We start from the raw sequence: 25266 nt of genomic DNA, 5'->3' as shown, positions 1-25266 counted from the left end.
GAGAATATAAATTAGTTAAGGCAATTTACATACATCTCTTCCAGGCATCTCAACCCAAGTCCTTGATTTCCCTTTCCCTCTGGAACCTCATATCAAGCCACAACTTACCTGAGAATTTTAAAATATTCCCAATAATATGAATCAGGAGAATGTGTGGTATAGTCAGTATAACTTTAAGAGAGTCAAACCTGCTTTTTATATGTACCAAAATTGGAAGTGTTTGTATTGGTTCCTAAAGTCAGGGTTGGTTTGTTACCAAAGAGCCCGCCACTGGTTGTACCAAACGAAGGAGCACTGGTTGTGCTGGTTCCAAATGTAGTAAGCTTGTTATTGCCAAACAGGGTCTAAAAAGAACACAACACAGGAAAATATTAAGTAGTATAAAGATACACTCCAAACAGGAAACAGAGGTTACCTTAGGTACACTGGATTGAGTGTGTGGTAAGGGAGAGAAGATGTCATAATTTTTATAAAAAAGGTATAAAGAAGGATGAATAAGTATCAGAAAAACATACTAATCTGAGCAAGATTAACAAGACAGAATGCTCCTGGCTTGAGAAGTTAATGGTAACCCCTCATCAAACATAATATTTCAGTGAGACAAAGAAAAACAACAACAACAACAACAAGGCAATCAAATATTTTTTACCTGGTAACAGAAACATTATCATGTATTTAATGTGCCAGTAGAAAGAGTTACAGTAAAAAGTTTAAACATGCTACAACATGGATGAAACTTCAAAACATTATGCTCAGTAAGAGAAGTCAGTCACAAAAGATGTGACTCCATTTATATGAAATGTCCAGAATAGGTAAATCCATAGACAGCAGGCCTGAAGTGACTTGAGGGAAATGAGAAGTGACTATTAATGGGGATGACGTTTCTTTTTAGGGTGACAAATATGTTCTAAAATTGACTATGGTGATAGCTGCACTATCTGTGAATATGCTAAAAACCACTGAATTTTAAACTTTAAAAGGGTGAATTGCATGACAAATGGATTATATCCCAATAAAGTTGTTAAAAAATAACTTTCTGAAGCATTAATTTTCTCAATTTCTCACCTCAAATAAGAAATAATAGATTTCAATCTCCATGAAAACAACCACATGATTTGGTGACTTTTCCTTTTTTTTCTTTAAACTGAAGTTCAAAGCTTGTTATAATGGGTACATAATACAGACATATAGTTTCTCTAAGTGGTATTTACTATTGTTTTTTAGGTCAAGTGTATTCCTATATAGTAATTTTTTACTTAAATGACTTAACAAGGAAAAAAAATTCAGTTAAGCCTCCAGTGGCATGAAGACCTTCAGAATACCAACAATTTTAACAACTTGATCACCACCAAAAATATTTAATTAACAAATACGATACCAACTTATCACCCAAAATAGAAGTTAGAAATAGGAATTTAAAATTACCTGATATGGGGCTTCCCTGGTGGTGCAGTGGTTAAGAATCTGCCTGCCAGTGCAGGGGACCTGGGTTTGAGCCCTGGGCCAGGAAGATCCTACATGCCACGAAGCAACAAAGCCCGTGCGCCACAACTACTGAGCCTGAGCTCTAGAGCCCACGAGCCACAACTACTGAAGCCTGCGTGCCACAACTACTGAAGCCCACATGCCTAGAGCCCGTGCTCTGCAACAAGAGAAGCCACCACAATGAGAAGCCTGTGCACCACAACGAAGAGTAGCCCCCTCTCCTCGCAACTAGAGAAAGACCACGTGAAGCAGCGAAAGCCCAATGCAGCCATAAGTAAAAAAATATTTATTTATTTAAAAAAGAAAAAAAAAAAACTGATTTTAAGAGCAAAAGCACCTCAACTTAAACTCAACAATTTAACGGGAGCGAAATTTTACTAAAAGAAGTAAACTCCACACAAGTATTGAAACAAACAAGTTTTAAAAAGAACTTACTTTTTGAAAATAAACCTATTATAAGTTGCCTATTTTTAAGTTACCAAATAGCTTTCAGTTACTATCAGTATCAAATCATACACTATAACCCAAAAAAATACTTGAAGACAGACTTTTCTTTCATTTTTTTTTAAATTCAGCATTCCTTTTTATTTTTCTTTTTTTTTAAATTAATTAATTTATTTTTTTGGCTGTGTTGCGTGGCTTGTAGGATCTTAGTTCCCTGACCAGGGATTGAACCCAGGCCCATGGCAGTGAAAGCACTGGGTATTAACCACTGGACCACCAGGGAATTCCCCAAAAGACAGATTTTTCTTAGAAATTCCTTTAACAGATTTATACACATCTTCAAGTTACAGTTAACTGCAAAAACCTACCGAACCAACAGCACCAAATCCAGTACTGGTCTGCCCAAAGAGACCTGTTCCTGTTCCAAATGCTGTCCCAGTGCTGGTGTTTGTAGCTGTCCCAAAAAGACCTCCCGGCTGTGAGGCTTGGGTTACTCCAAATAAACCCTGTAAAAGGTAATCTAGATTACAAGAAAACCTACAATAGTCAGTTGTCTTTAAAAGTCTTAGATTATTAATAATAGTTGCCATTTTTTTAAGTTTATGTGACAGACATTATGCTAAATACATAGAACATTTCTTTTCTTCACAACAACCCTGAAAAGCAGGGCCCTTTTCCAAAAGAAAATAAGGCTCAGAGCAGTTAAAAACTTGCCCAAGATGTCACAGCCCCTAAGTGGCAGGACCAGAAATTCCTATCTGTATCTAAGCCTGATGAGCAACACAGTCCTGGACAGCTATAAAGACTTAGTATACTAACTCTTGTGCTCTAAGAGATAACAGGGTTGCCACACAGAAAACAAAATGCCATGACAGGGTGCTTCATTTTCAGAGTTATGCCAAAAGAACGTATTAATACTGAGCTGGGGAATGGACTTTGAATCAAATAGCTGAAAATAATCGGTTGAAAATAATCAAGTTAATCTGGACAAAGGCAGTAGTGTAATGTTAAGTCTTCATTTGTTATGAGAAACTCACAATTTCAAATAAGCAAAGTTTGTATCATCCAATGTTTAAAGATTTTTTTATGCATTAGTCAACAAAAGAAAAATATTGCATTAATGGGCTATAGCTGAATTGAGAATTCAACGTAGTGTTTTAAACAGCTTTATTGAGATATAATTCACATACCATAAAGTTTACCTATTTAAAGTGGACTATTCAGTGGGTTTTTTCTATGTTCAGTGCTATGCAACCATCCCCACTCTAAATTCAGAAAATTTTGATCACTCTAAAAAGAAACCCTGGACCCATTAGCAGTCACTCCCCATTCCTAGGCAACCAACCACTAATCTACTTTCTGTTTCCATAGATTTGTCCATTCTGAACATTTCATATGAATGGAATCATACAAAACGTGGTCTTTTGTGAATGGCTTCTTTCACTTAGCATGTTTAAAAGGTCCCTCCATGTTGTAGCATGTATCAGTACTTCATTCCATTTTAACGGCTGAATAATAGTCCACTGTATGGATATACTGCATTTGTTTATCCCTTCATCACTGATGGACATTTGGGTTGTTTCCACCTTTTAGTTATTATGATCAGTTGTATACAAGTTCTCGTGTTTTCATTTCTCTTGGGGGAAATACCAAGGTGTGCAACTGCTGGGTCATATGTTAACTCTACATTTAGCATTTTGAGGCATCGCCAAATTTTTCCAAAGTGGCTGCACTATTTTATATTCCAAACAGCAATGCATGAGGGTTCCAATTTCTCCAAATTCTTGAAAACATTCATTATCATTGTCTCTCTTTTTGTTTATAGCCTTCCTAGTGTGGATATGAAGTGATATCTCACTGTGGTTTTGAAATGCAGTTTCCCTGATGCCTACTGATATTGAGTACCTTTTCATGTGCTTATTAGTCATTTATCTTCTTTAGAAAAATGTCTATTCAAGTCTTTAGCCCACTTTTTAATGGGCTGTCTTATTATTGAATTATAAGAGTTCTTAATTGTTTGGACACAAGTCCTTTGTGAGATACATGACTTGAAAATATTTTCTCCCATTTGCAGGTATTCTTTTTGCTTTCTTGATGGTATTTCCTTTGACCCACCAAAGTTTTTAACTTTGAAGAAGCCCAATCTACTTTTCCCTTTTGCTGCTTTTGCTTTTGGTGTACTATCTAACAGATCATTGCCTAACTCCTTTTCTTCTATGAGTTTTATAGTTTTTGCTCTTACATTTGATCCATTTTAAGCTAACTTTTATAGTTACCACAATTGTATAAAGAAAAGGTCCAACCTTGTGCTTTTGCATGTGGAAAACCATTATCCCAGCACTCTTTGTTGAAAGATTCCCTCCATAGTGAACTGTTTTAGTACTCTTGTTGAAAATCAATTAACCATGAGGACTTGTTTCTGGACTCTCAATTCTAGTCCTCTGATTTTATATGTCTAGCCTTATGCCAGTATTACACTGTCTTCATCACCCCAGCTTTCTTTTCTTTCAAGACTGTTTTGGCTATTCTGAGTTCCCTTCTATTCCTTTTTGAGTGTTTTTATTATGAAAGGTTGTCAAATGTCTTTTCTCTACCTACTGAGGTGACAATATGGCTTTTGTATTTTATTCTACTTTATGGTTTATTACATTAATATGAAAATATGTTGAACCAACCTTCCTAGGATAAATCCCACTTGGTCACAGTGTATAATCCTTTTTATATGTTGTTGAATTCAGTTTGCCAGTATTTTGAAGATTTTTGTGTCTACCTGTACTTTTTTTTTTTTAAATCAGGCAAAGTATCTCTAATTTTAAAACCAGGTATATCCCAAGGATTCTAATCAATAAATCATACCTCAAATTAACCTTTAATTTTATACTTCCCTAAAAAAGTCCCTAGAAATAAACTGCTAATGACTATAAGGACTTTCTTGTCTACTATCTGGACAGAAGTAGCAATTATGCAACATGGCTCTAAGTTTTAGTTCTCTCTTATTTATTTTAATGAACTAAACTTCTTTGCCTGACTCCACTTAAGGGAATGAGCTGAAAGAACCTTCTGAAATAGAGCCAGTAGTTTATAAATATTTTCTCCTATATTCTGTAGAATGCCTGGAGTCAATGTCCTAAGGTATAGCTTCAGGATGGCCAATTCTAGCACACTAAGCAGCAATTAGTGATGAGAAAATATGCCCAGAAAGGATAAGTGACTTGTTCAATAGCCTCTCATTAAATACAGAGTAGAGTCTGGACTAGAATCTATGTCTTAACTATTCAAAGATTTTGCTCTCTTCCCTTTACTACACATACCGTCAACCCTTAAGAACTGCAGTAGAGATAGAACTTGTTAATTTGACATGATTAGAAGCCTCATTACTTAGCTCTACAAATAAGACTTGTTTCCTTACCATGGTGTTGGTGCTTGGCTGCCCTAACGTGTTGGTATTACCAAAGGAAAAGCCAGTGGTCTGGGTGGTTATGGCCTGGGCAAATGGTTTGCTGAAGAGGCTGGTAGCCTGCTGATTCTGTTGGCCAAAAAGACCACCTGGATTTGTTCCAAATCCAGTTGTACCTTTCAGGAAAAGAAAAGGAAAAATAAATGGCAGGGGGAAATGCCAAACCTCACATTATCTAGTTACTTCAACAGTCTATGTTACTGATTATATATCTAAATTACCCTACATTCATTCATTACTCAAACTGGATAACCACTTCATTTTCCACCTTTCTTCACATAACTCCAGATTTGGTTCAGACTCTACTTTCTACAAAAATACTGACCCGGGCTTCCCTGGTGGCGCAGTGGTTGAGAGTCCGCCTGCCGATGCAGGGGACACAGGTTCGTGCCCCGTTCTGGGAGGATCCCACATGCCACAGAGCGGCTAGGCCCGTGAGCCATGGCCGCTGGGCCTGCGTGTCCGTCCGGAGCCTGTGCTCCACAACGGGAGAGGCCGTAAACAGTGAGAGGCCCGCGTACCACAAAAAAATAAAAAATAAAAAATACTCTGACCCCAAGAACCTGGGCTGGGCTAAGTAATCTTCCTTTGTGACCCCATAGCTTTTAGTCTATTTTTAGACACAAAGTCTTAAAGACACTACACTTAAAGTCTATGTGTGTATTTTTAACCTTGTTAGACTAAGTTTTTCTTCAGAACAGGGGCTTTCTCTTTATAGCAATATATCCAGCATAGGGTGTGACACAATAACAATACTTAATAATGGCTAAACTAAATCACAGAATACCAAAACTGAAAAGAATGTAAATGCCACTTAAACGTGTATTCATTTGTGTATTTGTGTATGTAACTCTATAGAAGGCTACCCCCCAAAATGTAACTTTTGCTTGTTTCTACAGAAGCAAACTGGTGGCTAAGGGGGAAAAAAAGAAAAGACCTTTGGATATGTACGTTTTTGTATCTCATGAATTTTAAATCATATATGTATATTACTTTTGCAAAAATAACACTTTTATAAAGTAATTTAGTAATCATCTTAGACTCCCCTCTTTCACATCCCACATAAATCAATCCATCAATAAATCTCATCGGTTCTACATTCAAACTGGCTCCAGAATCTGACACTTTTACCATACCATAGCACCATTCTCTGCAAGCCACATCATCTCTCATGTGGATAGGGCAACAGCTTTTCTACCTGATTTGTTTCCACCCTTGCCCCCATACAATCTACTCTTAATACAGCAGCCTTCAGAATGATCCTTTATTCATAATCACATGACTTATCTAAACCTTCTAATGGCTTCCTGACTCAAATAAAAATTCAGATCTTGACACTGGTCCACAAAGGTCTACAAAATATATTCCCCTATATCCTCCAGTACTTCCCCTTGTCCTCTCCCCTTTGGCAAAAACTCAGGATTTCTAGACTTCTAGTTTCCTCCAACTGGAATATTCTTCCCCCAGAAATCTGTACAGCTTTATGCTTCACCTTCTTCAGACAGGTCACTGATCAAACACCACCTATCAGTGAAGCCCTTCTTAATCATCTGCACTTAATACTATATTTCTCCCCACCCCCTGCAAACATACCAGGCATTTCCTATTCCTCTAGCACCCCTGAATCATTTTTCTCCAGAGCACTTAAGCACAAAAATGACAGTTATGTTTTACTTTCAGTTGTCTGTCCCTCCTCCATATGGCCCAATATGATGTCAAGTGCTTACTAGTTCCAAAGCCTGTTTTGTTCTGACCATAGGCAAAACCTGAATTTGTAGTGGAAGAACTGAAGAGTCCTGTTGCACTGGAGGTGGCTGGAGAAGACCCAAACAAGCCAGTCGTGGTACCTGCTCCCACCTGGTTCTGCGGGCCTTTCCGGCTGGCCTGATAATCCTCTAAACGAAGTTCCTAGAGTAAGTGAAAACATATTCCAAATTAATATGCAGCCAAAAAAATTATTTAGGAGGCTAAATACATGAATTTAGTATTCAATTTCTATGTTCACATAGGAACTATGACTAAAAAAACAGAAAACTATGGAATGGTTAACTTACTATCATTACAGAAAAACATTTTCAACACTGTATAATGGATATTAAAATCCATACCATAATTACCATAAAACTACAGGCCAAAGGACCAACCATATCTTAATTTCAATTTTCTTCTATAGACAATAATACTTTCATTTAGACAATAATCTTGTCTACTCCCACCCCAAATGTAAAGATTAGCTGATTAAAAGATGGACGATTCTGAGGAATTCAGAAAACTTAGGAAAAGAAGAGATAAAGTTTAACAGTTTTGTCTCACAAGTAAGGGTGTTTCTGTATACTCCAAAGAAGCAAGCACAGTTTGGGATGTAAAAGAAGCAACAGCAACAACCAGAGATAACAGTCAAAATGTACAACGAACTATCACACAGCAACGATAATGAACAACCTATAACTTTACACAACAACATGGATAAACATCACAATGTTGAAAGACAAATTTAAGAGTATGTAATATAAGATCCCATCTATGTAAAATTCAAAAATGGGCAAAACATGGGCAGTCAGGATAGTGGTTACCTTTGGAAGGGGAGGATTGTGACTTTGGGGGCAGGGCCCAAAGGGGACATCAGGGATGCTGATAATGATTTACTTATTGTGTTGCACACTTATGACTTTGCCAGAGTTTACTAAAAACACATGCATGTGCACACACTGCCCAGTGTAGTATGAGCAACAGCCAATCAGAACAGACTATTAGTAAAACTATACCCATACATACAAGCTGAATATCATCCTTGCCTACAACAACAAATATCTATAAATAATATATTAATAAAAAAATAATTTGGTTAATCTTAATTTTTTACATAAATCCTAAAAAATAATCAAAAACATTTTTAAAAGCTGCTTCTCAATAGAATCAAAAGGTTAGGGTGATACTCTGCAATGCATTTTACTGACCTCTAGGGACTTGCTTTCATATTCTTTCATAGCAGTAATACACTGGTGCTTGGTACTGATGTTAGTGCTAACTCCAGCTTTAACCATAGTATCTGCACCAGTTGGAGGCTGCAAAGGAAGATAAAGGAAAATCTGAAAGTCTAAAGAAAACGTTTAAGTTCAAGCTTTATAACCCTCCTCTCCCAGACACAATTCTTCAACGACCGAACTCTATAACCAGTTCCCTAGGTTCTTTACTTAACGGGACAGTTTTAAGAGTGCTTGATTAAATACACTGCATTCCTGATCTCTCCCTGTATCAAGGTTATCTGCAAAAGTCAATCTCAGAAAGTTATCAAAAACCCGGGATTAATCCCATAACCAAGCTATCCAATTATCTACTAAAATACACTTAATAATATATGCATAAGGGAAGCTTTATCCAATTTACCCAATATATACATTTAAACCTCTATTTCTGAGTTCTAATTCCTACTCTGCTCTGAAGTGTCTGCTTTGTGACTGTTGTTGCATTTACGAAATATGGAAGCCTGGTTTTTCCCCCTATAAGCTTATGAGGCAAAAGGCACTAGTAACTAAAGATTTCTACTTGTATTGTTAGTTTTCTCAATTACTGTACTTTCCAAGAGACAACACACAGTATTTTTCTCTATCATTTATATTTAACTTTATTTTAAATTCAGGATTCTAAATTCAGTATTATGAATTCACCACCCTGCCTAAGAAATTCTTCATTTTTCTGGACGAATTTTAACAAGTTTTGCCAATCCCTATTTTTGCCAGAGATTTCCATTAGACTAACTGCACTGCCAGCCTATCCTAAGTATCTCCAAAACAATCACATCAAGTAGTATCTTACATCAAGTGGTATTCCATGTATTTTCATAAACAAAATCTTTCATTCTAACCCTCTATCCAACTTCTCTCAAAAAAGCTGAACACGAAACTCATTTGCTTCATTTTGCCATTTCACCAAAAAAAGTTTTATTTCTAATTGGCACACAGAAACTGATGAGTTATTCCATACAGCTCCTTAAGGAGGCCCTATTTTCAATGATTTTTACAGTTTGCCCCATCATTCCTTCTTTACTTTTGTAAAGAATGGTCGACGATTCAGAGGCCAGTTATGAACACAGTAAATACAAGCTCAACCTGATACTTCTTTTCTTCTGGCTGCACCGCAAGGCTTGTGGAATCTCAGTTCCCTGATCAGGGACTGAACCCGGGCCACGACAGTGAAAGCCTGGAATCCTAACCACTAAGCCATCAGGGAACTGTAATCAACTACTACTGTAATCAACCTTGTAAATACAAATTTAATTGGTTTGAGCATAACTCAAATATAAATTATAATCTAGATTTATGTTTCATGACTCTTCCTGTCTACTATACAACTATTCCCAGATATTGTTCTTAACACATATTTCAGGAAGAGTGAGACTAAGCTATGCATAACTGGAAAGAGAAGAAATTTTATGATTCCTCCTACAAAAAAACATACAGGAGACAAAAATATTCCACAAAGATCGAAAGACAATACTTACGTTAAACTTAATAGTAGTCCCAGTAGGAGCAGCTGTAAAACTACTTGGCCCAAAGAGGGAGCCAGATGTGCTACCAAAAGGATTAGAGGTGGTATTTGTAGTTCCAAAAAGTCCCCCGCTGCTGGTACTTGTTCCAAAATCTATAAATTAGAAAGAAAAATGGGATGGTAACAGTAAGGAATTTAAGAATCTGTAAGCTATCTTGGAATTGGCCTGTGGCATTAGAGCAGCATTACTTCCAAATCCTCAGGTTTTCTATCTTTCAAATCTCCCTAGCAAGTACCTTCAAACAGATATTTCATACAGACACACACAGTTCTAGGCTCACAACTTTGAAGTGAAACAAAATCTGAATCTTTAGTCAGCTAAGTGTCTGTAAAGTCCTTGGGCATACTTAGACAACAAGTTAAAAGAAATAGTATTCTGTTTCATTAAATATTTTATCTTATTTCTCTTGGTAGGACCAAATGCTCAATGAACTTGTCTTTCTGACAATGCCTTACCACAACAGACCTGAACAAGAGTCACAGTATATTTTATTTACATATATTATTACAAACACCCACATATAACCAAAAAGTTTAAAACAAACAAATGGTCCCATTAGGGTAACCACACATAGGTTAATATAAAATTTCACCCAGAAAAGTAATTTAGAAAAATTAGTAGGCATGTTGGTCATTTATAGAAATAAATCTACTTTCCCAAATAACTGAGTTAAAAAAAATTACATAACAGAGAATTTAACTGTTATCTAAGGAATGTATTTTTCAAAATATAAGACACTACTTCTAAAGAAATTACACATATGGTACCAGAAATAGCAGTAAGCAATACAAAGTTATTTGCCAATATTTAATATTAAGTGACATCCTAATACCAAGTTAAGAGGAATGTGATTTCTCACTGGCAGTCAAACTATTTCTTTCCTAAAAACATGTCCTAATATATAAAGTAAATAGGCATATCTCTTTTGAATTAGTATTTTAGATTGCATCTTATATCGTCATGGTTAAATATTTCAACATCACCTCAAACAACTTTCCCTTTGTAAAATACTGATAGCTGGCTAACTTACTTATTCTACCATACTAGTGCTGGGAATGGCATCAACTCACAGGGCACACCTGTGCAACTAGCAGTGTTTCTGCCTCAAAGAACTGTGTGGTGAAGTATCCCTGGGCCACATTTAGACTTAAAGAGAAAGAAGCCATCAATTAAAAACACCTGCCATGCCTAAGGAATGGAGGAGTAACCATGTCACATCCAGTACTTACCATTCCTGCTTCAGTCTCTTCAAACCAAAAGCGAAACAAAGGCAGGAAGGTGCCCCTGCAGTATACTACAGTTAGCTACACATATTTCTCCTTGAAGTTCTCCCTTCTTGACACCTATGACAGTACTCTGACCTGGCTTTTCATCTTATTCTCTGGTCATTCTATATCAGGTACCTCTTCCTCTGCATATTCCTTAAATACCAGTGCCCCTCAGACTTCCATTCTTGAAGAGATGTACCCCTTCCCTTCCAGCCTATTAAACTTTTCAATACCATTTTGAAGTTTTCCTCTCCCCATGTTTTTGCTATGTGGTGAGAAAAGGAGGTGGGTGAACACAGGGAAAAGAAGAAGAGAGAACACATTCAATAAGCAAATCAAATTGTTAGATGTAGAAATCCAATGATTTACTACTTACTCCCAAAGCCTGTTGGTTTATTTTGTGCAAAGGCATTGTTTTGGGATGAGAAGAGACTGGTCCCTGTGTTTGCAGTTCCAAACAAGCTGTTTGATGTTCCTGTTGATGTGCCAAACCCAAAGCCACCGCTTGTGGAGGTAGCTGGCTGGCTAAATGAATTGGTACCAAATAAGCCTCCTGGAGAGATAGAGAGGGGAAAAAACGGGTTACACAGACTGGAGTCACTAAGTGAAGCCCTATACCAGCTATGAATAAACCAACTGTATTCCAAATAAAGCCCCTACCTGGTTTGGTCTGTGAATTTCCAAACAGGCCTCCGGTATTGTTGCTAGAACCAAATGCAGATGTTCCAAATGCCCCTCCACTAGTAGTGCCAAAACCAGTATCTGATAAAGCAAAATCCAGGGTCAGAATAAAATCTAAACCAGGTGGCCCAAAAAAAGAGGATTTTAATATTTCTTAACATTCTGCATTTGAACAGGACCACTGGTCTAATCCAAAAACTATTTTTTCAAAATTCCATCAGACTACTTATAACAGAGCTGATATTAAGCCACACTTTATTCATTGTCCTGGGTAAAGTAAGGAAACTTAAAGTTAAAAAGCTTATAACTTTTCAATAAGTTAAAGATGTTGATAGGTTTAAAAAAAAAGAGTGCCAAGCTACTATGAACTACAGACAAAAATAATCAAAATTTGGGTTTCCTGGTGGCACAGTGGTTAAGAATCCGCCTGCCAATGCAGGGAACATGGGTTCGAGCCCTGGTCCAGGAAGATCCCACATGCCACCGAGCAACTAAACCCGTGCGCCACAACTACTGAGCCTGCACTCTAGTGCCCACGAGTCACAACTAAGGAAGCCCATGTGCCTAGAGCCCGTGATCTGCAACAAGAGAAGCCACCGCAACGAGAAGCCTGCGCACCGCAACAAAGAGTAGCCCCCGCTCACCGCAACTAGAGAAAGCCCACGCACAGCAACGAAGACCCCAACACAGCCAAAAATCAAAAAAAAAAAAAAAAAAAAAACAGAAATAAAAAACTGTTAAAATTTTCTCCAGACACCGTACACTCCACAGTCTCTGGGATGAATGGTCCTTAATTAGAGGAGCACATCAGAATGACCTGGGAAGTTTTCAAAATACACATGTTCAACTTCCAATCCCAGAAATTCTAATTCCATAGTTCTATGATGGGATATATGTATTTCGGGAAAAAACCTCCAAGAGTGACTCCGAGATAAACAACAAGGTCCTACTGTATAGCACAGGGAACTATTAATGTAGTCAGTATCTTATAAAATAAACTATAATGGAAAAGAATCTGAAAAAATATATGTATGTATAACTGAATCATGCTGCTGTACACCAGAAATTAACACAACATTGTAAATCAAGTATATTTCAATTAAAAAAAAAATTTTTTTTAAGTGACTCTGGGGGCTTCCCTGGTGGCGCAATGGTTGATAATCTGCCTGCCAATTCAGGAGACATGGGTTCGATCCCCAGACTGGGAAGATCCCATATGTAGCAAAGCAACTAAGCCCATGCACCACAACTACGGAGGCTGCGCTCTAGAGCCCATGAGCCACAACTACTGAGCCTGTGTGCCGCAACTACTGAAGCCCGCGCACCTAGAGCCCGTGCTCCGCAACAAGAGAAGCCACCGCATTGAGAAGCCCACACACAGCAACAAAGAGTAGCCCCCGCTCACCGCTACTAGAGAAAGCCCACGCGCAGCTACAAAGACCCAACTCAGCCAAAAATAAATAAAAATTAAAAAAAAGTGACTCTGGACTTCCCTGGTGGTCCAGTGGTTAAGAATCCACCTGGTGGGCACTCTTGGTTAAAAATCAAGAACCTAGATATATAAAATAGTTTAAGAAAAGGTCAGGAGACACTTGTAAAAATTTTCTCTAATATTTTTGTTAGGAATGATTGAGGTTTGGTAGTTATGTTTTTTAAAAACCTTCATGAATTAAAGTTCCTGGGATTTCCATTAAAAAACTGTTCAGATGCTCCACTTAAAAAGAGAGGGATAGGGCTTCCCTGGTGGCGCAGTGATTGAGAGTCCGCCTGCCGATGCAGGGGACACGGGTTCGTGACCCGGTCCGGGAAGATCCCACATGCCGCAGAGCGGCTAGGCCTGTGAGCCATGGCCGCTGAGCCTGCGCGTCTGGAGCCTGTGCTCTGCAACGGGAGAGGCCACAAAGGTGAGAGGCCCACGTACCGCAAAAAAAAAAAAAAAAAAAGAGAGAGAGGGATAAAAACAATATCGGGAAAATGCTGATAGCTGAAGCTGGGAAATAAGTACATGAGAGTTCGTTATACCATTCCTTGTGTTTTTGTGTTTAAGTATGAATTTTTAACAAAAAGTTTAAAAGTGAGTGAATAAGGGTGCTATAGGCAACTAGTGCCATGTGGAGTGGAAGGGGAAATGGATCTCGAGGGCTGGTGGGAATTAGGGACTCTGACATTTTAACCGTTGTTTCTTATTCACAGAGCAAATCTCAGAGCAGTTATTCAGTAACTGCATTTTATTTTATTTTTTTGGCCACGCAGCATGAGGGATCTTAGTTCCTCGACCAGGGATCCAACCCGGGCCCCTTGCAGTGGAAGCAGGGCATCTTAACCACTGGACTGCCAGGGATGTCCCTCAATAATTGCATTTTATTTTTTAAAACATTTATTTATTTATTTTTGGCTGTGTTGGGTCTTAGTTGCAGCACGCGGGATCATCGCTGCAGCTCGTGGGCTCTTCACTGTGGCAAATGGGCTTCTCTCTAGTTGTGGCGTGCAGGTTCCAGAGCATGTGGGCTCTGTAGCTTGTGGCACACAGCCTCTCTAGTTGAGGCGTGCAAGCTCAGTAGTCGTGGCACGCGGGCTTAGCTGCCCCGCAGCATGTGGGATCTTTGTTCCCTGATCAGGGACTGAACCCGTGTCCCCTGCAGTGTAAGGCGGATTCTTTACCACTGGGCCACCAGGGAAGTCCCAATAATTGCATTTTAGACTTCAATATTTAAAAAAGGATTTCCTGGTCTGAATATTAGTAACAAAATTATAAATTTCTGCCAAAAGAGCCAATTAATAACAATACTTTAAATACCTTCTACTGATGATCAGAAAACCATGAAAACTCAGAACTTATTTCTCTTTTTTTAGAAAATTTTAACAAGATCATATCCTGGTCATTTTTCAAAGTTATTATAAAGACCAAAGCATAAATTAATTCCTATCTAAAACTACTGGAGTGGATTTATTCTTAATAATAGCTTAAGATTTTTCTCCCTCATTTGTTATTTTTTAAAACTTACTCTGCCCAAATGTTGAAGCTGTGCCAAAGCCACCGGTGCCACCCCCAAAGGGTGTTCCAAATGACTTATTAAACATCTTCAAAATCTTCAGAAAGCTGGAAATAAGAAAAAAATTATCACTTTTTAAAGACCAAAGAATGCAATGGAATTTTTTCCAGAAAAATGTATCATTCTACAAATTTAGTTAGGCCTATTCAAACTATAGCATAACATTCACTCTCATTCAATATCCTAAAACTCTATGTGATAAAACAGACTTCGTAAAATTGAGCTGAATTGAATTAGTATCATAATGTGAAGTTAAACTTCATATCCCATCAACAACCATCCCTTTAAAACAATGTTTTTCGACCTTTTTTAAAAACCTAAGCCTCCCTTTAATAAAGATTTCAGGTCTACTATACCAGATTTTGGTATGTCCCGCGTAGTAAGTTATGTAGAATACCCATTAAAAATTACAAGGATATTCTCTTATCCCAACCACCTGAGAAGCTAAAATTTTTGTCAGGCTTTAGTTTCAACAGTTTCCATTGTAAAGTTTTTCCCCCATTTGTTTGTATATAAAATGATGTAATATTGTTCTTCAAACTATACACATCTCCTCCTCCCATCTCTAAATCCCAGAGATTCTGGTGCCCTGACATTCTTTTTGAGATTACTTCTTAACACTACTCTGTATGGTCCCCTGCTTATCTATCTTCTACTTCTCCTGGGAATATTACAGAAAACCTTTGGTCAAAACCCCCACTGCATATGAATGAGTCCTCTCCAGTATCCAAACTACACATCCAGTCACACTTAATGAATCGGATCAAAGTTCCAACAAGTACAAAAATGAAGTTTGATTTCCCCCACCTAGATCTGAATGAAAACAAGGTAAAGGTATAGTTAACTAAAAAAGTAAACACTTTCCCCCTCTATAAATTTTCCTTAAACTTAGGACATCTGCTACCACTTACCTGCCAGCAGACAAGAAAATAATGAGTAAACTACTTTAAATATGAAAACTCAGAAAACAGTCAATCATGCTTGTTTGGATTTTAGAACAGGCATGATGGCTTTTTTATTATTTATACATAATGAAGTAGTTTTTTTCTTCTAGTAAAATCATATGCCTCATTCATATAATAGAATTAAGCGTATCAATAACATGTTGAGGTGTGCCTCACCCACAATGTTCCAGTGTCCCATTAGCACTTTGGTATTCTAACATCCAAAACATTTTGTGCAACGTTGGGAAAAAGGTGAAATAAGAAATGCTTTTTATAGAAAGCAACATTCTGCCCCGTGTTCCCCTAGAAAAAAAATTCCAGCACTTAGTTCTTTATCCTAACATCCAGGAATTTAATAACTCCTTCAATTAAACAAAGCTCACTGAAACCAGTGGTTCAAGAGGGCCACATCAGAATTATATGGCAAACTTTTCAAAGTACAAGCCTCTAGGTCCAATTCCAGAAGTCAGAAACCAAAATGTCCAGGATTGGGATGTAGACATTTGCATTTTGAAAGGCTCCTCAAGTGACTCTAATGCATTCCCTTCGAACTGGAGGCTATACTTCAGGTAATCATCATTTCTCTTTCAGTAATGAGACCTGCTTGAAGTTTCCTGCCTTCCCAATTTATCAGGTGTCACAAAGTGACAGACTGGACCTTTACCATATTAACTGGTGACTCTCCCTTCCAGGGGAAATATTCTTGGAAGTACTATTGTTTTGCTTTTCAACAGTTCATTCAGAATTGACAGTTATGCTAGGGGTAAGATGTCTGGACCAACTCATTTTGATTGTACTCTCTCTCACACTGCAGTCTTGGGTCACAGCCCCTACTAAATCCACTTTATCTGCTGACTAAATTTTTTGACCTGTCACCAGTAAGGTAAAAACTGAGTTGTAATATTGTTATCATGCTAAATCTACCATTTGTTTTCTTATTCGACCCCACAAATAGCAATCTATTCGTGTAAATCTGACATCTTCCATACAGCTGGCATGTCAGGATTCAAAAGCCTAGTTAATAGTTTTTCTCTATGAAATTTGTCCTCATATAGAAGATTTTAGTGTTAATTAGGGTTTCAGTGGCACTAGGTTCTACAGACCAAATCCACAACTTCTAACAACCAAAATTTGATTTTAAATAGTCTTATCCTAACATAAAAACCTAGTATCACACATATATTCCACAAAGGATTTTAAGTAGTAATAAAATATCCTGAGAAACACTTCACAGTTTACAAGCCCTTATATATTATCTCAACAACCCTAAAAGGATGGTATTATGCATCACCACCTGTATTTTACAGTTGAGGAAACAGGATCAGGTGTTCAGCAAGCTTCCCCAAGGTCAAAGAAGTGATAAGTGGTAGATCCCCAGTTTAACCTCTGACTTCCCATGGACACCTTCAATCCTAGGATGGAAGATACTAAGAAACAAGCAAGAACATGTGCCGTATATTAAGGAAATTCACCTTTCCAGACCCAAGAACAAGGACAATACAGGGACCAAATCCAATTTAGACTCCTGGAAAAAAAGCTTCTCACTCAAGCTCAGCCTATCTTTTTGGTTCTGGCAAGGATGAGCCTGGTTTAGCCTCAAGCCTGATCACACTGGGATTCTAAGTGTTTCTTAAAAAACTATCACCATGGAAGCAAACCAAGATTTTGGAAACAGCCTCATTATTTTTATCATGATCGTTAGAAATTAAAGAATGGCTAATACATTAAACCCTTTGCTCTTCAAACAAATCAATTTCCTGAATATGCTAGGACATGTCAGTGACTCATGAAAAATGCCCCACCCCTGCCCTTACCAAACAAGGTACTAATTCATTCTTCAAAACCTAGTTCAAATGACATCTCCTCTATAAGCCTTCTCGAACTCCCTTTAGCAATTAGTCATTCCTTTGGGCTTCCATGGCACATTATGATTTGTTTACACATATCTATCTTGACTCTAGAGTGGACCAGTGATAACCAACTACACAGATCTCCCTTTGGGACTCAAGGATTTGTTGTCCCAGCTGCTGAGAAGTACTACCAAAAGATTGCCCTCAACTGTCGGCCCTCTTCAGAGCTGCCCCTGCTGAGAGCTGCCTCACCCAAGGTCAGATCATCTCCGGAGGATAGACCATATCCAAAAGCCAGGCGCCTTTGCTCCACCTTAGGGTAACTCTGAAGGGTGATCCTAGCTTCATACTCTCCATGGATTGGCTGAGGCCTTCATTAAGATACTATCACAATTCAATGTCTTCCTCAGCTCATTTCTGCTTCATTCTCTCCCACAGGTGGTGATTCCAAGCTCACTCTCTAATAAAACTCATGCAGGATTATCTCCAAGTCAGTGCCTGCTTCCCAAGGAAGTCAACCTCTCAACCTCCCCCGACGATCCCCTCAATATGTAATGAACTCCTCTAAGGTAGGAATAGTACCATTTGTTTACTATCCCAAAACCTAATAATGGGTCTGAAACACAGATGTACTCATTTTCTAAATTAATGATAATCATCATGAATGTGCCTTTAAAACACAGTCTAAATGATCAAGTTACTTTATTTTTTTAAAAAAATATTTATTTATTTGGCTGCACCGGGTCTTAGTTGCAGCATGCGGGATCTAGTTCTTTGACCAGGGATCGAACCGGGGGCCCCCTGCACTGGGAGTGTGGAGTCTTAATTGCTGGACCACCAAGGAAGTCCCATGAACAAGTTACTTTAGAAATACCTTCTAACTTAAAATTATGCTAGATTAATTCTCACAACAAAAGGAAGCCATGAAAGCAAAGATTCTTGATAGAATTTATCATTTAATTCAGAAGTTGCTAAAGGGAAGAGATCACAAAATGGCTGGATACAACCAGCAGACACTTCTTTGGCCTGTTATATATACATACACACATACACACACACACACACACACACACACGGTATATTATACACATACATATGTATTTTGAAATGTTTATGTGTATGTATATATATATATAGAAAGAGAGAGAGTCAATCTAGCTGATAACATTTAAAATAGGGATATGTCAGAAAAATGATTAAGCAGACTAGGACTATAATCAATTCATGGCAGTAAGAGTCTGGAGCTTAGTAAGAACTGTCTCTTTTGGTCATAGCCATACTCTCTAATGTGCCACAATACCCACCCAGTATCATTCATCTCCATCAGCTGCCTGGCCCCAACAGGTTTTGAGTTTGTAACTTCTGATATAATCAGAGAAAGAACCCACACATTAAGAACTCAAGGAGCATGTAAGTGCCAAGAAATAAGAAGTCAAAATTAGGTAGGAAAATGGGCGAGAACTGTGAGGAAAAATTCCTGATGATTTAGAATGCGAACTAGGCCTTAAGGGATTAGAAAGAGAAGAGAGGGAAAGCATAAGAAAGGTACACAGGTAAGAATGGTTTGTGTACCTCTCCTATCTGGCCTTGTATCTCAACACCAAGCCCAGTTTCCCTCATATGATAAACATATAATAAATGTACTTAACAGTTTATTATGTAGTGATGTCATTAACATTAAATTACCCAGTTAAAGGAGTGAATCAGAGCATTCTGCTAAGTATGTACCCAGAATATGGTGTATCAAGAGTAAGACACCAACAGAACATTTGAACAAAGTTACCCTATGAGAATTATTTCAAGTAAAAGATGTTTAATGAAAAAAAGGAAGTTGAAAAAGATGTATTTGGCAGATTCTTTCTGTAAAATAGAAAAGGTAATACACTGTTATTTATGGATACATATATACATAGTAAAAGTAAAAGAGGGAGACTAGTTAGTAAAATAGATGAAGGTGGTTGCCTCTGGGGAGAGGAAGGGAAATGAGCCATGGGGCAGAGATTCAGAGGACCCAAACTTTTCTGTAATGTTTACTTCCTCTATTAACAATAACAAGAGATCTAGAGGATGCAGATATTTGCACTAACTCTCTATTTCCATTAAAAAATCTATTCAAAAAAGAGAAAGAAGTAATCCTAGAGACTGAAATGTGTGGAACTTCTAAATTCATTCAAGTTTAAAGGAATAGCACATATTCAAGTCTTCATCCTTTCAAATACATTAACCTGGCCCAAACTGAAACCTTCCTAGAGTAAATAATACTAGCTAACATTTGAGTTCCTACTGTGTCCCAAGGGCTGTTCTAGGTGCTTTTTAAAAAAAATTTTATTCATTTATTTTTGGCTGCGTTGGGTCTTCGTTGCTGTGCGCGGGCTTTCTCTAGCTGTGGCGAGCAGGGGCTACTCTTCGTTGCGGTGCACAGGCTTCTCACTGCAGTGGCTTCTCTTGTTGCAGAGCACAGGCTCTAGGCATGCGGACTCAGTACTTGGGGCTCGCAGGCTCTAGAGTGCAGGCTCAGTAGTTGTGCGCACGGGCTTAGTTGCTCCGCGGCATGTGGGATCTTCCCAGACCAGGGTTGAACCCCTGCCCCCTGCATTTGCAGGCAGATTCTTTTTTTTTAATTAATTAATTAATTAATTTTTGCTGTGTTGGGTCTTCGTTTCTGTGCGAGGGCTTTCTCTAGTTGTGGCAAGCGGGGGCCACTCTTCATCGCAGTGCGCGGGCCTCTCACTGTCGCGGCCTCTCTTGTTGCGGAACACAGGCTCCAGACGCGCAGGCTCAGTAGTTGTGGCTCACGGGCCTAGTTGCTCCGCGGCATGTGGGATCTTCCCAGACCAGGGCTCGAACCCGTGTCCCCTGCATCGGCAGGCAGATCCACAACCACTGTGCCACCAGGGAAGCCCTCTTTTTTTTCTTTTTTAAACTAACATCTTTATTGGAGTATAACTGCTTTACAATGGTGTGTTAGTTTCTACTGTATAACAAAGTGAATCAGCTATACATACACATATATCCCCATATCTCCTCCCTCTTGCGTCTCTCTCCCTCCCACTCTCCCTATCCCACCCCTCTAGGTGGACACAGAGCAGCAAGCTGATATCCCTGTGCTATGCAGCTGCTTCCCACTAGCTATCTATTTTACATTTGGTAGTGTATATATGTTCATGCCACTCTCTCACTTCGTCCCAGCTTACCCTTCCCCCTCCCAGTGTCCTCAAGTTCATTCTCTATGTCTGCGTCTTTATTCTGGCAGGCGGATTCTTAATCACTGCGCCACCAGGGAAGTCCTAAGTGCTTTTTAATGCATTCTCTTATAAACCTCCCAAAAATCCAATGAGGTAGTTATTCTTATCCCTATTTTACAAATGGGGAAATTGAGACAGAAATAACTTGCCCAAGATCACAAAGTTATTATTTACTCCAGAAGCTATGCTCCTAGAGTCTAGAGTCCAGTCCTCCTTAAGAAAGAACACTGACAACTAAAGGGAAATGACTTTACATTCATTACAAATAGGGAACCTATAAGACCAAAATTTGGCAGTATTGATCCAGCACTATCAGGAGAAAGAGACACTTCTCTGGCAAACATGGGAGTTCTAGTCACCAGGAAGGTAATCTCTCTTATGGACGAACAATTTATACGGTATCACCATGGCCTCTACGAACTTTCCTACAAAGATTAACCACTTCCTCTATGGATGGACTGACTTACACTCGTTGCAATTTTTTTTTGGTATAAGACATATTTAGAGGGACGTCCCTGGTGGCGCAGTAGTTAAGAATCCACCTGCCAATGCAGGGGACACGGGTTCGAGCCCTGGTCTGGGAAGATCCCGCATGCCGCGGAGCAACTAAGCCCGTGCACCACAACTACTGAGCCTGTGCACCACAAACAACTACTGAAGCCCACACGCCTAGAGCCCGTGCTCTGCAACAATGAGAAGCCCGTGCACCTTAACGAAGAGTAGCCCCGGCTCCCTGCAACTAGAGAAAGCCCAGGCACAGCAACAAAGACCCAATGCAGCCCAAAAAAAGTGTCTTTCAACCATTTCAATGTATTCAATTTCCCCTTAAAATTAAAAAAACACATATTTAGAAAGAAAAAATAAAAATGAAATAGTGCTATACAGAAAGAGACAATGTCCTTAAATTGACTGTTCTCTATGCTCAATCTTCTAATTAATAATTCAGACTGTCAGATATAAGACAGAGGTAGCCTTAATAACAGGTTCACAGTAGCCCAGTATTCTCCCACTGTCTCAACTAAAGCTCAATAAACTGATGTCCAATTTTCGTGAGCTTTGTGAACTCTGGGCATAATGACAAAACTGTTTTCTTCCAGAAAAGTGGTGGACAGGCCCTGAAACATGGTAACACCCAGTCAACTGCCAACTTTAAGTGCTATCTGAATGACTAAGCAAGCTTGCTGCACTCTGACAACAGAAAGTTACACAAATGGGAAGTAATTTTTTCTTTCCACTTCACTGAGTTCCTTTGTATCAAACTCAGTGAAGAGCAAAAACACTAAGTATCTGTTAGACAAATGGACTAGTATAGTACTTTCCAGTTTACAAAGTACTTTTTCGTATAGTCTCTCATCTAATCTTCACAAAAGTACTTAAAAAGACAGGAAATATAATCACAGATAAACTGAATAGAAAAATACTAATTTTTGCCTTGGATGAGAGAGGAGGGATGGGAGTTGGGGAGAATTCCAGGTAAAAGAGATTGGCCTACTTTTTTTTTTTTTTTTTTTTTTTTTTTTGCTGTACGCAGGCCTCTCACTGTTGGGGCCTCTCCTGTTGCGGAGCACAGGCTCCGGACACGCAGGCTCAGCGGCCATGGTTCACAGGCCCAGCTGCTCCGCGGCATGTGGGATCCTCCCGGACCGGTGCACGAACCCACATCCCCTGCATCGGCAGGCGGACTCTCAACCACTGCGCCACCAGGGAAGCCCTGGCCTAATCTTAATCACCTAATAATATAGCCCAGCAAAACTATCCACTTGTTTTACAGTATCCTTCCTATGACTGATCCCCAGATCAAGCCATTCCCCTTGTTAGAACATTCATTCTTCTCTCTAAATACTATGTTCCCTTTTCTTTCTAAAAATTGCTACTCAGGCCTCACCTGCTTCACATGACTGTCCCAGATTAGACCCTTCAGACTCTTATCAGTATAAAAATACTTCCCCTCCCCCTCCCCCTTTCCAACCCCTATTACGTAAACTAATGCCTCCCAGCTGTTTTTAGTTATGCAATATATTTGCTGTTAGACCTGCCACTTGAGTGTATGAGTTGTTTGCTGCCTTGGTAAAAAGCATCTTGATTTTACTTTATTTCCCCCATTCGTGTGTAAAATTAACTTGAAATAATCCACAGTGTCTAATACAGCTCCTTCCTCATAGTGCTGAGTAGCATTTTTTCATCCCCTTAACATAACACTCATTTTACAAACTGAAGTAGTGAAGAATACATTAGCTTTAGAGACAAATCTATATTAAAAACTCTCCGCCACTTAGTATGTTTGCAGTTCTCTGTAAATCTAAAATTAATTCAAAATAAAAAGGTAAAAGAGGAATAAAAAACCGCTGCTACTTGCTACTGTGTAATTGTAGTTAAGTCATGATATTCAACCTCAGATCTCAATTTCTGTTGATACATCTGAACAATAGGGATTATACAGCCTACACCAAAGGACTGTTAGGAGGACAAAGTTGCCTCAAACTAGAGTTCCTCAAAAGCAGGTTTGTGTTTAGTTTTACAATATTTTTAATTAGAAAAATGTAATAATTTCCCCCCACTCTAAACCTTGATTGATCAATGCCTAGCTAGAACTCCATACATAATATGACTTATTTCCCAATACTTCAGTGTCATCTACTGACCACTTAACACAACTGTAAAGCACCACTGCAAACAATGAAAACAATTACCTCCCCACACAATATACTGAGTCACTCTGGATCATTCATTCACTTCTGCTCATTTCACATCTCTAGCCTCATTCCCAACTACTCACCTTTTTAATTTACAAAACCATTTGCCTATTTCTTAAGAAGCTTATTCCAGCAAGAAGGGTTCGGTGGGCAGATACTAGTAATCTTTGTGTAAAAGAAGCACATGGAAGTCTAAACAAAGGTGTGATGATGAGTGACTCCAACACGTATTGAAGCAGGATGAACTGTTCCCTTCCTGAACAGATTAATTCAGGCATTCGATTATTTTCCCCTTGATCAGTGGTTTTCAAATAGTTAGCTATGGAACCCAGTCCATAAAACAGACATAAGCACAAAAGCTGCCCTGGCTGAAGTAAAGAGGGGTGGGGGCACAGTAGAACCCCATCAGCTGACCCTTTCAAAGAAGCTTACAGCTGTATGAACCAGTGTGAAAAATCACTGCCCTAGATTAGTGGTTCTCAAAGTGTGGTCCAAAGGCTCCTAGAAGTCCCCAAGACCTTGTTTGAGGGCCCAAGAAGTCAAAACTATTTTCATAATAATCCTAAGACATTATTTGTCTTTTAAAAAAAAAAAACTGTGCTGACCTCTACACCTAGAACCTGAGCATGAAACAAGACAATGGCCCCAAATTGTATAGTCACTAGATTCTTCACTGCCACCCAATTATAGCACACACAAAAATCCACTTTCACTTAAATGTCCTTGATGGAGCAGTAAAAATTATTGATTGTATTAACGCTCGACATTTCAGTTCACATCTTTTCAATACTCTGTGTGATTATTTTGGGGGACGAAGTGGGAAGTACTCAAAAGCACTTCTACATATTGAAATAGAATGGCTGTCCCAAGGAAAAACACTTGGGTGATTACTTTTGAGTAGAAAGCTGAACCAACTGTTTTTTTAAATGGAACACCATTTTTATTTCAAAGAATAAATGACAAACTATGGTTACTTAGACTTGAAGAGAAAATTGGAATCTTGAAAACTTGTGTACACCACTATGAGCTTGTCAACTTCCCAATTCTTAAAAGATTTATCTGATGAAATGGGTGGAAATATTAGCAACTGTAAATCTGTCAACATTTGGAAGAGCTGCGTAACTCAGTACACCAATGATTCCTAATAACCAATATATAATGTCATAAAGTCATGCACAGGTAAACAAACACCCATTCAAAGTGCAAGACAGACCAATGAATTTTAATGTTAACATTGTACAAAAGTTCAACGATATGGTTTCAGATTCCATGTTGCAAAAAACCTTTAAAAAGGTTTGAGTGTACTGTCAAAGGAGAAATCTACAATTATTTGAAGAGGTTATTAAAACACTCCTTTTTCCAAATACTATATGTCTGTATGAGGCTGGATTTCTTCACATACTTCAACTAAAACAACATACCAACCATCTGAATGCAAAAGATCCACAAATTCAGTGGTCTTCTATTAAGCCAGACATTAAAAAGATTTGCAAAAATGTAAAACGATGCCACTGTTGTCACTAAATTTTTTAGTAACTTTTCATAAGAGTATTTTTTAAATCAATAAATCTTTTAAATATTAGTTTCAGTTTCTAGC

At 38.5% G+C, this 25266-nt stretch overlaps 1 protein-coding gene across 12 annotated transcripts in view; it reads right to left on the bottom strand.

Moving 5' to 3' along the window:
- Positions 1–25266, bottom strand: part of NUP98 (nucleoporin 98 and 96 precursor) — a 104597-nt gene that overhangs the window by 75839 nt on the left and 3492 nt on the right. For 8 of the 12 annotated variants that reach the window (XM_081239698.1, XM_081239693.1, XM_081239695.1 and 5 more), the window contains 9 exons: positions 14890–14984; positions 11864–11965; positions 11580–11756; positions 9888–10027; positions 8344–8451; positions 7114–7294; positions 5339–5502; positions 2298–2435; positions 206–344 (listed from right to left, as the gene is read on the bottom strand). In XM_081239698.1, coding sequence (XP_081095824.1) covers positions 206–344; positions 2298–2435; positions 5339–5502; positions 7114–7294; positions 8344–8451; positions 9888–10027; positions 11580–11756; positions 11864–11965; positions 14890–14965 — 1225 coding nt within the window. In that variant the 5' untranslated portion in view covers positions 14966–14984. The remainder of the gene's footprint in view (positions 1–205; positions 345–2297; positions 2436–5338; positions 5503–7113; positions 7295–8343; positions 8452–9887; positions 10028–11579; positions 11757–11863; positions 11966–14889; positions 14985–25266) is intronic. The other 4 variants (XM_081239694.1, XM_081239702.1, XM_081239696.1 and 1 more) reach the window with 2 other exon arrangements.

The sequence above is a fragment of the Mesoplodon bidens genome, assembly GCF_964165515.1.
Source record: "Mesoplodon bidens genome assembly, chromosome: 7".
Taxonomy (NCBI): domain Eukaryota; kingdom Metazoa; phylum Chordata; class Mammalia; order Artiodactyla; family Ziphiidae; genus Mesoplodon; species Mesoplodon bidens.
Note: the sequence above shows the minus strand (reverse complement) of the source record. Positions and strands in the feature narration are given on the sequence as shown.